The sequence below is a fragment of the Leguminivora glycinivorella genome, chromosome 3, assembly GCF_023078275.1.
Source record: "Leguminivora glycinivorella isolate SPB_JAAS2020 chromosome 3, LegGlyc_1.1, whole genome shotgun sequence".
Lineage (NCBI taxonomy): Eukaryota > Metazoa > Arthropoda > Insecta > Lepidoptera > Tortricidae > Leguminivora > Leguminivora glycinivorella.
The window spans coordinates 27,866,117-27,879,673 of record NC_062973.1 but is presented as its reverse complement, the minus strand read 5'-3'; the positions used below and the strand labels follow the sequence as shown (position 1 = coordinate 27,879,673).

Below are 13,557 nucleotides of genomic sequence, written 5' to 3'. Positions count from 1 at the left end.
CATTTAAAAACGACCAGTCATTGCCACCGCCACCGTGTTTGCCATTGCCACCGCCTATCGACAACGTTGCACAAAACCGTCTAGAAGTATAAATAGTCGTAATTCGTATAGGCTCGCCCACCTGACCGCCGCAGACGCTCGTCTGACCGGTTCCCCACTGCGACCTACCTTCATAACCCAAAAGGCTATATCTGAAATACAAACGAACTTAAACATCAACTTTAAATTAAAGATTTTAAGGTCACATTTAGATACAATTTTGATTTAAACTTTACCTTTTCATGTTAGCAGGTCGACGGTGCGCCGTCTATTTCGCGCAGTATGAATTCGCGCGTCGCAAAAACTAGTGTCCCGGTATTTTTGTGATGGTGTTGTGTCGTGTTGAATCTTGTTGTGAGGAGATAGGGTCTGTTGATGGTCAGTGAGTGTTGTGTGACGGTGCTGGGATGACGGAGTATGCTGACTGTGCGCAATGCCGAGGTCTGTGTTTATAATTACATACCTGTCAATTTAATCATTGCCTGTCTTTTAAAAAATGTGTTTTCCTTCCAACTATGTAGGTGTAGTGATTCTGAAATATTTAGAAACTATTCGCAAATAATCATGAATAACTGGAGGTCTCAGTCTGAACAAATAATATTTTTCGCTAAATACCATTATAAAATCATAATGATCATCAGATCCAAACAGGTCAGAATGATCAACTTAACTGACCATTTGATTCGTGTAGGTAACTTATATTCATTCAATAAGCTTTTTAGGTAATAATAATTGATATTCTCATTTAATGGAGCTGGAGTGGACAATAGGTGGTGGTACCTAGGTAGTCTAGGTACTAAATCATTAACTTAATAAACTAAAGCAATGCTTCACCTGCACCTTGCAACACACAGTTATTAAATTTATGAGTCCAGCGGGGTCAACTCCTTTCCGAACTTCGTCGCGATGCAAATTTTGCACGTAACTGAAACTGATTAAACTAAGCGCAACGGTGGCCGCGTTCATATTCTTCACAAGTGAACAACCCAAAGTGAACAACCATTGAAAAGTGAGCTCTGTAAAAAAGCATTGAACTCAATTGACACAAGTTTTTCATAGAACTTTCCCTAAACGTTTGCCTGATACATTTACCAATCGTTGTCGTAAAACCTAGGTTTTACAAAAGCAATGTCGGTGAAAGCCCGAAGTAAACAAATAGTTATTTGTTATACAAGTGTGCAAAGTTGTATTCTAAGAATTATATAGTTGAACCACGAGCGAAGCGAGTGGTTCGAGAATAGAATCCTGAACTTGCGAGTTTTTCAACACACGAGAAGTAAAATACATTTGCACTCGTGAACACAACACAAAACTTTTCCCCTCACTATAGCGAGGAAAGTACAACGCAAAATACGCGTTTATCACTGCTTCCAGTAGTTACACAGGTGGTAAATCATCTTCACCACTAGATTCACCCACTTTTATGAATTTTAAAGCAGTTAATTTGACTTTTTTCAAGGTCAAATTACTTTACCCACTAGTGGATAAAATGCGTTTTTACCCGCTGGTATTAAAGGAAAGGACAAAACACGTCTTTCCGAGCTAGTGAGGGGAAAAAATATACATATATTTATGAGCTCGACTGTATTTGTAATGGATTGGTCGAGTGGGGAACTTCAAGCTATAGCGATGACAACAAGCAACACTGTGTCGTTATCGCGGTGGAACAAGCGCCGCAAAATACATTGCGGGCGGTCAACAAACTAAACTTATTTGCCGATTCTGCTGTTTCAAGCCCGATTTGAGTTTCATACTTACTAATATACCGTAAGGCATATTATGTACATAAATATAATGAAACTAGCTTATGCCCGCGGCTTCGCTCGCGTTAAATTTGAAAATTGTGAGTAAGGTAAGGAAGTGGGGGGTCAGAAAATAACCTATATCCACAGATGTCATATATACCATAGATCAAGCAAACGTACCTAATTAGCGTGTCAAATGAACTCAGTGAAATCCACTGAGTTGTCCGTCTTTATTCGCAGCTTGCAGCTTTCGGGCGTCAATTTTTGTAAGTTGAAGTCAACCAAAACATAAAAAATGCCTCGTTACGTGATATTCAATTGCAACAACACAAAAATTATGAACAATCAAGAGCCTGAGACATATTTAAAATTACAGGCAAGAATCAACTTCAGTACAAAATTTGACACGCTCGGCCCCTATACAAATATATGAATTTGTTTCTTCTATCTAAATTAAGTTCTGTGCCTATATCACTCTCCATCCCTTCAACTATCTCCACTTAAAAAATCACGTAAAATTGTCGCCCCGTTTTGCCGTGAAAAACGGACAAACAAACAGACACATACACTTTCCCATTTACAATATCTGGATAACCAGCTTATAAATATACCTATTACCACTGGACAATGAGAATTTGAGTAGACCTAGCAGAATAGTAGGTATATTATATGGATCATGATCCAGCTCGGCATCTAAAGTTGATGTTCGGATATATTATCAACTGTCGTTGCATTATTACTGGCAGTTTACTTGTTAATCAATGATATATGCCGCCGCATGACTGCTGCGATTATCTATTAGTTTACTCCGTCATTTATTCTTTAAAACAAATACATATATCAAACCAAAAATGTATAATCTGAAACTCACGTCAAATTGTCGCTCCGTTTTGCCGCGAAAGACGGACAAATATTTATAAACAGACTCTCACTTTCCCATTTATAATATTAGTATGGATATTTTATCATGTTGATAAGAAATACCAGTAAAAAAAAACCGGCCAAGTGCGAGTCGGACTCGCCCAACGAGGGTTCCGTACAAACTTTCTTTCAAACTACCTAGTAAAAATAATCTCATATTTTCATATAACTCTAATGACTTTACTAGAAGACAAAAGTATAGGCACTAATGAGTATTATAGTGTATAGCGCCATCTCCCGGTCAATTTGCTAACTAATTTGCGCGACCTGGTTTTTCAGGGATAATTCTTTATAATGTTAACCGATTTAAACAGTTTTTACTTTATTGGACAGAAGATGGTTTACGTAACACCTCGTATTAATTTGAAGTACGATATACATCCGCAAGGGTGGGTAAATTGAAAGTAAAAATCTGAAAAGTTTTATTGAATAAAAAAAAGTATTCAAAATACAAACACGATTATATTTTTCCTGTAATATATAGCATAAAACCAATGTTTACTAAAATTTTCATAATTTTTCGTTGGTAAACTTCGGAGATAAGGGGGGGGAACGGTATTTTTTTTTACATTTTCCTTCAAAATTCTTTTTTTTTCCACAACAAAAAAATTATAAAAAATAGCTTATTTACGTTCAATTTGAGCTCTTTCCAACGGTACCCCACTTCGGCTGTCCAAAATCAAAACCTAGCAAGGGACATTTTTTGTCAAAATACGTTTTTTTAATCAATCAGCCTCAAATTTTGAGCTGCGTCTAATGCAAAAACACCTGTATTTCTATCTCAATTAGAATCAAAGTTACGGAACCCTCTAAACCTAGCAAGTGCATATCTTACATGCAAATATCAAAATCAAAATCCTAGTAAGTAACATTTTCAAGCCCAAAAACCTAGTAAGTGCATGCTATACTAGGTTTCTGAGTTTGTAAACGGAACATATTAGGTTTTTGAATATGGAATTGTCCCATACTAGGTTTTAAATTTTAAAAATTGCCGAAGGGTTGAACAAGGAATTCAAATATAACAATAAATAAAACATAGCAAGTCAGTAATGAGTGAAGTTTGAATTCAATGGGTCGCCGTTCCCGCGCCCCCGCCCGCGTTTGTTCCGTTCGGGATCCGAATTTCGGGAATGAGTTTCAACCTGAAGTTTCTAGTTTGTCGTACTTTGCGCTGCTCAAAGAGTATTGTAATATAAATGAAAGCGCTGCTGCGCGGACGCATGATGAATAAAAGTGATCGATGGAGACGAATTTTAGCAGCTGCTTCTAGATAGTCATTCTCATTATGTTCGTTGTTTTATTTAGCCCGTGATATTATACTTATTTAATATTGTGTGTGGCGATCGCAAAAGTGTTTGTGGTGCTGAATTGTGGTTTTTTAATTGTGATGTTTTAATGGGGCTTGGATCGAGGTATTAACATTCGGAATGCTTTTTAACATTATTTTTGCGATATATTTTACGTAGGTACCTACTTAACCTACTTATATATATTTGACGATGGGAGCAACTTAAAATAGTTCTAACAATTATGCCTTTCCAATCTACCTAAAGGAATAACTGCCAGTAGTACCTAATAGTGCTTGTAACAGGTTGTTGATGTGCAGTATATGGCGTGTGTTACATATGAAACTATCGTGTCAAAAAAAAGACACTCTAGTTGCAAAATTAGTGCCTTTAATGCCAAAAACAAGGCGTGATTTTTGGAGTCGATTGCCAATTAATGACCTTTCGGATGATCTTTAAACTGGAGGCGAATAGGCTACTAGACTCATATCTAATTTGGCACAATAAATAATTGTCTTCTGTAATATTTTGGATACCTATTAAATGTGTACGATGTCTACGTATTTTTAATTCATAAATGTGAATAAATTTTTTTTGGCCACCGAAAACTCTGTCGGCCGTGTAGTGACCTCATAGAATTCATGTCAAATCAATCGCTGACATTACATAATACCTTTATGCCTCGTACTTAAATTGTCAGAAAGTGTTGTTTTCGCACTGAATGACTTCATTCACAGAAAATTTATAGATGACATGGCTGATGTTGTTTTTGCCTGAAATATTACGTAAACGTATTCTTTAAAATATTTTTTTGCGGTTTATAAGCCATAATAAAATATAGTGATATTTTTTTTCCGTTAATTAAGTAAGACAAACTATAAAAAGGGTCAAGTAGCCTTTTGTTTACCCGATGACTAATTTTTGTTTTATGCATAAAATTTTATTAATTGTCTAATAATGTTGCCTTTTGTTATTATGATCCCATCAAACAAATATTATAATGTGATCAGACACGAAACGACATTTTGATATTTGCTAGTCCCTTTTCGGTGAAGGAAAAACGTGAGGAAACCGGACTAAGTCCAATAAGGCCTACTTACCCTTCGGGTTGGAAGGTAAGATGGCAGCCGCATTTGTAAAAACTAGTTCCTACGCCAAATCTTGCGATTAGTTGTCAAAGTGGACCCCAGGCTCTCATGAGCCGTGGCAAATTCCGTGGCAAATGCCGGGATAATGCGAAAATTAACCATTTAAAATACTTAGTAAGACCACTTGCTAGCTTTTTGTTTTGTAATTGACGAAACAATATTATTATTTTTTTGTAATTAATTGTTAGTAAGGCACATAAAAGTTCTAAATAGACACATACATTTAGTTTCAACAGTTTGTCTTGTAAAGCAAGTTATACTTCTTTATATAAAACCAAGTCTTGTGAGAAAAAGGTCTTTGGTACTAATTTTTTTTAACAAAATCTTTGTTTGCCTCTCCTGCAAAATTTCGGTAAATGCACTTGCTAGGCTTTGATTTTGGACAGCCGACTTGACCTAGTCACTTGAAATTTACAGTTTGCCCCCCTTTCATTTTGGCCATTTTCTACAATTAAAATTATTATATTTAAAAAAAATATACTTTCTATTTGTAGATGTTTACAATGTTCACAACTATTCCAAATTTCAAGTTGTTAGCATTAGTAGTCCTCGAGATATTTAGGAATGTGACAGAGGGACAGACAGACGGACAGAGTCGCACCATAAGGGTTCCTGTTGTACCTTTTTGGTACGGAACCCTAAAAACATTGATGTCGGGACTCGTTGTCTGAGCGGCCAAGTTAAATTACTTCATATTTTTGCTGCATTGAAGCAAGTTTGTTGTAATTACTTTTCTAGGTATTAAAACCATAGAGTTTTGCTGAAACTCGTTACTTAAGTAAATGCAGTTTTTAACCGCCGCCCCAAATCTCAAGCGAGGTGGTTCTCAATTCGTCTGTATGTTTTTTTTAATGTTTGTTCCACGATATCTCCGTCGTTACTGAACCGTTTTTTAAATTTTTCTTTTGATTGAATGTATAATTATGTTTACAGATTGGTCACATTTTTATTAGGGCTCAGTTCTGATGATGGGATCCTGGAGAAATTGAGGGAACTCCTCAAATCTGAAAGGCATACTGTAAGAGAGTCGGCCTATCAGTGGAGAGCATCCAAACATTTAAACAACGCTTTGAATCAATATTTTTTTATATTTTAGGAGCTAAGTACAACCGTTCACTCTCAATCGCTGCTTCTATATGAATGCCCCATTGAAGTGTCTGTTTTTCTTGACGTTTTTATACTGTTCCAATTTTAAATCAGGGACTGCCAGTCAGCGACCATGACTGCTGTAAAAGGTTTCATTCTGAATGCGAAACCTCTTACATATCCCTCCCCCTTATGTTAGAAGCAGCCATTGTTCACAATACTACACCCTATCCTATCCTATTCTACCCTAACTACCGGTTGGCCCTACCTAAGCCAGGCCCCCCTACACACAAAAAAAAAATCTCCTAACACCCAATAGTGACAGCCTCATTCAAGGTAGCCAACATCTAACGCTCTTTGCGTGGTTGCCTAGTCCACGGTTGAGACCGCCATAATTTGGATAGTTGGACTATAGCCAAGGTCCTCGCAAATTAGTCAGATATGGACTATGGTTAGGAAAACCAATGGCAAAAACCTAACCCCTGCCCATCGACTAAACCCTTTTATTTTGAACTTTCTGACAGCTAATTGTCTGTGGCCATGACTAGATGACATTGACATGACAGCTGTTAGCAAATTCTCCTAACTTCCAGTAAAAAAACAAGGCAAAACGTTTATTTCACATGAAAAAACATAATAAAATTTTGAAGATGCCGATTCTTGTTGGCGGTGGCGTTGAAGTGGGGGCTTCTCATGGCCGCCAATCTTCCCGCCGCGCCGGTTGCGAAGTGAAGTGGAGCCCGAATGGCTCATGAAGATTGCTGCAGCTGCAGTGCGCTGCACGTTGGTGATGACGACGAAGTGGGGTTGCATATGACCGCCAGCCATCTCGCCACACCGTGAACAGCTGGATCAACTGGTCATCTAGTCGGCCTTGTCTTGATACATGTAAAAGAAATGTGTATGAACATTGTTCTTTGTAGTCAGGAAATTATAAGGGTGTTGTGACGTATTACTCTATAACTTTAAACAATTATATCTATTTATTAAATATTTACAGTTTGGGGTGTGTTTTATTCCATATTTTCTATATTTTCATTTAACTTAACCTTATTGGTAGCTATAGGAAAACATTATGGAATAAAATAAACATTGCATAAATAATATGTACAGTATTCTACATGTTATATTTTGTGCTAAAATAATTAATCCTATGCGATTATTAACAAATAATTAACCTTTTCATTTCTAGGGATAGGTAAATGACATTTTCTGTCACAAGTCATTTTTCCTTTGAAATAATGTACATTTTAGTTCACAAATCACAATTATTCCGTGAGTTCTACAATATAATGTATAATTAAAAGATTGAAACTAAATTTACATTGCCTATCTAATGTAACCTACATATCTAGGAAGATTTACTGCATATGTGTATGATTAAGTATATAGGTATGATGGAGCTGATGTTCACGCAATTTGCGTCGACGCCCATGGTCACCGAAGAGGAGTCGTAGAGTTTCTTGAATAACACAATCTTGAGCGCCCGTTGCTCTGTTGAATGCCTCGCATTCAATTTTTACGTCAATTCTGCACAGCTATATTTTAACTACGGAATGGGTGATAATGAGTATTAGATAATAAGAAATATATCACCCGGAATAGCTCTTCGTATTGGCGACGATGGTCACTTTGTTTTCCTTCTTCTTAAAGCGCGTTTGGCTTATCGCTTGGCATGCGCTTCCTCGCGCTATGAGGTCGGGGTTCGTTGTCTGAAAACTCTGAAACCGAAACTAGGGGAAACTTTCAGACGTTAGTGCCTCCACCATGTAAGAGAGTCGGCCTATCAGTGGAGAGCATCCAAACATTTAAACAACGCTTTGAATCAATATTTTTTTATATTTTAGGAGCTAAGTACAACCGTTCACTCTCAATCGCTGCTTCTATATGAATGCCCCATTGAAGTGTCTGTTTTTCTTGACGTTTTTATACTGTTCCAATTTTAAATCAGGGACTGCCAGTCAGCGACCATGACTGCTGTAAAAGGTTTCATTCTGAATGCGAAACCTCTTACAATACATATGGTGATTTTTGTGATTTTAAAGGAACAGCATGCATTTACGTACGGAACAGTGACATTTGGTGCAGTGGAACTGCTGATGATGGTCAGAACGGAACTCCTCAAATCTGAACGGCACACTTCTAGGGACTTTGGTATTTTTATAAGAACATCATGCACTTACGTCCAGAACATTTGGTGCAGTGAAACTGCTGATGAAGATCAGAATGGAACTCCTTAAATTTGAACGGCACGCTTATAATGACTTTGGTATTTATACAAGAACAGCTTGCGTTTACGTTCAGAATAGTGACATTTGGTGCAGTGTAACTTCTGATCAGTTTTAAAAAATACCTACACGTTTCTACATAATCCAACATTCGGCGGCGATTTTTTTCTTCTTTAAAATTATTAAATACCTATTTAATACCTACTTATTTCATGAGGATTTATAAAATAGGAAGGTTTTAGATTTTCTAGAGTTAGTACGTACTGCGTTTACACATTATCCGATCTGATATCTTATTGTAGAACCGATATCCCATATCCGTATTGGATCGGATAGTGTGAAAACGCTCCTATAATATTACCGATTACTTGTTTTTTTTACTACATTTTTTTTAGACCACGACAGCGGTTTGAAATTTTTATTATCGCATAGGAAACAACATCAAGTTCAGCTTTCATTCAAAATAAGAATGCTAAAGTTATTATTGAATTTTCATAATTAAATCAGATTCTTTATGAACTTAATTTAGGAAACTGAAAACAATTCCGGGAAGTTTTTGCTCGTCTAAAGGCAACTCGAAAGTGTGTACCTATTTGTAAGGATTCTTCTGAAGAACTACTATAATTACATTTATTATGTTTTCGAATAAATAGTATTTTATACAATCGTGATATAATACAAAGCTTTTCAGTCGAGTACCATGTTTAGCTTGCTGAATGGCTTAATAGTACGGTACGAGAGTGAAAAGCTTAATTATATGACAATTGAATACAATACTTTTTCTACGAGTCATCATCTTCATCATCAATGGACGGAAATATCATTATTCATGCAAGTTAAAATTAATGTTAATAGAGTCGTTCACCGTTGTATCAACATCGAATTACCTAGCAACCAATTGTTTGTAATAACCGTCTCTGATTGGCCGATAACGCGACAGATAAAAAAAAAATGTGTTTCAGATGCAGGAAAATTTGCCAGGTATCGCAAATTAGTATAGAAATTGTATGAAGTTCTATTTTTGAAATTATTACAGTTAACTAAAGTCAACTATAATGAGCTTATTATAATTGAGTCGGAACTGCCATAGAGTATCCAACACTGAAAAGTTAGCACTTATAGTTTAGTCTGTGGTGCCCTAATTTACAGATTACAGTCGACAAGTAGAAAAATAAATTTACTTGTGCGTTGAGGAACTATTAATAAATTATTGTATTTTTGGTTTATAAATATATTTAAACAGTTGTTTAATGATATAAATACATATACTAAAGGATTTTGTATTTCAATATTGAAGAATTTTTTAATAAATTCTTGCCTTAAATTTTGTACAAGAAGCAAGTTGCACTTATTCCATTTCCATACTTATTTTGTTTTTTTCTAAAGGTAATTTAGATTTACTTAAAGATTAAAAGAAAATTTTAAAATGAAACTACCTACAATACCTCAATATTAATTAAAATGAAACTTTGATTTGAATTTCACCAACCAGCAATAATATTTAATGTTTAAATAAGCTCTTGAAATAATATCCAGCTGATTGCGGCATTGGGAGCATTTGCATAATGTATGCGAATGATTTAAAACATTAAAATATTGACGCGAAAGGTCAAGTGCGGCCAGCGCTCGCCTGAGCTTGTGGCCACATCATTATACAGGGTGTTTCGCACATGAACCGACAAACATTTTTTGGGGAGTTTGTGGTGTCATTTCCTCCCTTTTCGTCCTTAAAACCTTGGTCCTAGCAGCCACAGTTCTGGAGTTACGATTTTTTATTTTTTTCCTTATTCTTTTTATTTTTAGGGTTCCGTACCTCAAAAGGAAAAAACGGAACCCTTATAGGATCACTTTGTTGTCCGTCTGTCCGTCCGTCCGTCTGTCAAGACCATTTTTCTCAGGAACGCGTGGAGGTATGAAGCTGAAATTTATATCAATTACTCAGGTCTACTGTCCCTTGAAGCTGTGAAAAAATCAAACTTCTAAGCCAACGCAATCAAAAGATAGAGCCGTTTATGCCGCAAATTTTCGACACTTGCAAGGGAATCAAAACCTACAGGGTGCTTCCCGTGAACTCAGAATCTTGAAATTTGGTACGAAGCAACGTCTTATAGCATAGATAAAGGAAAAATTACGAAAACCATAAATTTTTAGTTACATCACATAATATATTTTTTTTAATAATTTTAACCTTACTACCCATTTCCTCATAAACGCGTAGAGGTATTAAATTGAAATTCATATGCAGGTTTGTACGGAACCCTCGGTGCGCGAGTCCGACTCGCACTTGGCCGGTTTTTTATTATATCATTTATCTTAATTTTGTTCTAGTACTCGTAAGTAACTGTTTGTGGATGCTCTTTACTTTCTCCATGGAGAGAGACCTCCTCCACATTAAATTTATTGTATCCATACAACAAAGATACCAGGACGTTTGTGCTATTGAGAAGAACTCACAGTAGACACACAAAATAGACAAAAATACGCACATTAGTACTAAAATAATTATTGGCAACCATAAAATAGTATACCGATCGATTGGTTGAAAAGGTGCGAGGTCTTTGCACCTCGATGCATACTAATCGGGGATCGACCGCGTGGGCGGACGACTTTGAATTTGCTAAACATTTTAATAAGAAAAGAAATGTAAACACATCCTTTACATTAAATATCGGTTTTTGCCTTAGATTGGTTAGTCGACACTTGTGGTAATTAATTTAAAAATTAAAATAAAAAAAATATATACGCAGGTACTGCTGAATTAATGTGACAATGACTGAAGAAACAACTTAAATTATTATTTTCGTGTGTGTGATGTTTATAATTTCATAATATAAAAACAGAATCATGCCTATACAATATGTTATAGGTATGCTTGCCTAAAATAGGTGTGAAACGAGCCCATCAAATCAGTCCGATGAGAGTTCCTCGTGGATTTGCATGGGCATTATCATACGACCGGCATTTGTAAATTTTGGACCACCATTAGCTTCTGTACGCTTTTAGATTCAACAAATTGCGGAACACTACGCAATTAAATTTGATACATATACAAGTGTTTACGCGCTGGTAAGCTAGCGGTAAGTACGTACGACTTTCGTTCTGGAGGTCTCGGGTTCGAACCCCGGCTCGATGAGTTTTTCGGAATTTATGTGTGAAATGTTATTTGATATTTGCCAGTCGCTTTTCGGTGAAGGAAAACATTGTGAGGAAACCGGACTAATTCCAATAAGGTCTGGTTTACGCTTAGGGTTGGAAGGTCAGGTGGCAGTCGCTTTCGTAAAAACTAGTGCCTACGCCACATCTTGCAATTAGTTGTCAAAAGCGGACCCCAAGCTCCCATGAGTCGTGGCAAATGTCGGGATAACGCAAGGAGGATTATGATGACATACACCAGTGTTTCTGTACCTACATGTGACTCAGGCCTCTGAAATTGCTATGATTAGAGGTCGCGTGGATTCACAAGTTATATTAATATTATTTTCACCACACCAACTGGTAAAGGCTTTCTTTGCTATTCGAAAACAGATAGCAAAATTGCATTTTATCCACAAGGGGGCAAAGTAATTTCATACAAATTTCAACTTGATGCCTTGAGCTGGCTGGTAGATTTTACCTGTAAATTATGATTTTGAATCATAAATATTGAATAAATTAATGGATTTCATTTATTTTGATGTTTTATAGTCAGTATTTTGTTCGTGTTGGTGTGGTGAAAAATGTTGTGTTTCACTCGGTGGCAAAGTTTGTTTAACCTACGTGCCTTGAAACCCTCGTAACGCTCAAGATTCCACTTTTTGAACCACTCCCTACGCTCGCGGTTCAATATTGGAATCTTTCGCTTGCTCGGGTATCAATATTGGCACGTGCGGTTAAACAACTACTTTGCCCCCTTGTAAAACAAATAACTATTACATTTTGGGCTTTAACACGTGGAATCTCGTATTACCTTTAAGAATCTATTTTAGACTCCTTCGTGGAGTTGAGATCCAATTATAGAATATCTTGTTTCATTCAATAAGCGTACGCGACTTAAATACCTAATGCTATTTTGATCTTATTTGATACACTAGCTAATTCATTATTTCAAACAAGTAACAAACAATGAAGAACAGAAATATATTTACGTTGTATATGTAATTCTGAAAACACTCTATTTTAAACAAATTTAAATATTTTGCTGCTGTATCTCTAAATATGCATAAAAATGTTGCAACAACTATTATAAATGCAAATTAAGTGTCTTGTTCTTGCGCTCGGTCACCACAGGACGCAGCGCACACAAGCAGATAGTTCACTTTACTGTAACTTTATAATAATGATTTAAAATTTCACGATTATTACACAATTTTTTTTTTATCGGGACTTAATCGCGTATGACTACATATTAAACTGACCTCCAACGTTTCAGGGACGGCGTTGTCCCCGTGGTTTTGATTATATGCTTGAACTGTTTGCGCACTAGGGGTGTTACTCTGTCGACACACAAGTACCTAGTGCGCAAGCAGTTCAAGCTTATAATCAAAACCAAGTGCGGGTAGTTCGAAAAACTCGCGCGGCTGTCAGAAGGTGTTGATGTCATTTCCAGCCAAACTTCTCTTTTTGTTTTATTTAGAGGGTGCTTTGCTTAGCCAAGACCAATCGCAATCGATTTCGGTATGATTGCGAAATGTTTTGTGTCTCGCTGTCAATTTTCCCTTCTCTATTAGTGCGATATTGACAGTTGAGATTTATTAAATAGCATGTATAAACAAATGTTGATACATTGGTATGCAAAAAATACAATCGATGAAGGTACCTAATAAAATAAATTACATACATTATAAGACTCATATTCCTATAGAATAAATTCCTTTTCAAAGTATGGCATGCTGCATTCGCCCACTAATTGCTGATGCCCATGCATATAATAATGCCAGCCTTACTCGTCGTCTCAACTGCCCTTATGCTTCCGTTATCAGAATTGTCGATGTGCTGAAGTCCCACCCACCAATCCCGCTGAATCACACCCAAATCCTCCCGCCATCTTCATTACGAAACTAAATATTGTAATAACATAGGCTCGGCTGTAGTATGTAAGCTGTGTTGCCTGAAAGCAGGGTAATGA

At 36.4% G+C, this 13,557-nt stretch overlaps 1 protein-coding gene across 2 annotated transcripts in view; it reads left to right on the top strand.

Annotated features, from left to right (window-relative positions):
* The first annotated feature begins 259 nt into the window (after positions 1-259).
* The window catches only part of LOC125224804 (SH2 domain-containing protein 5-like), a 212,853-nt gene continuing 199,555 nt past the window's right edge, over positions 260-13,557 (top strand). Inside the window, exon 1 of one of the 2 annotated variants that reach the window (XM_048128265.1) lies at positions 260-480. In XM_048128265.1, the coding sequence (XP_047984222.1) occupies positions 457-480 (24 nt within the window). In that variant the 5' untranslated portion in view covers positions 260-456. The remainder of the gene's footprint in view (positions 481-13,557) is intronic. The other variant, XM_048128264.1, reaches the window with a different exon arrangement.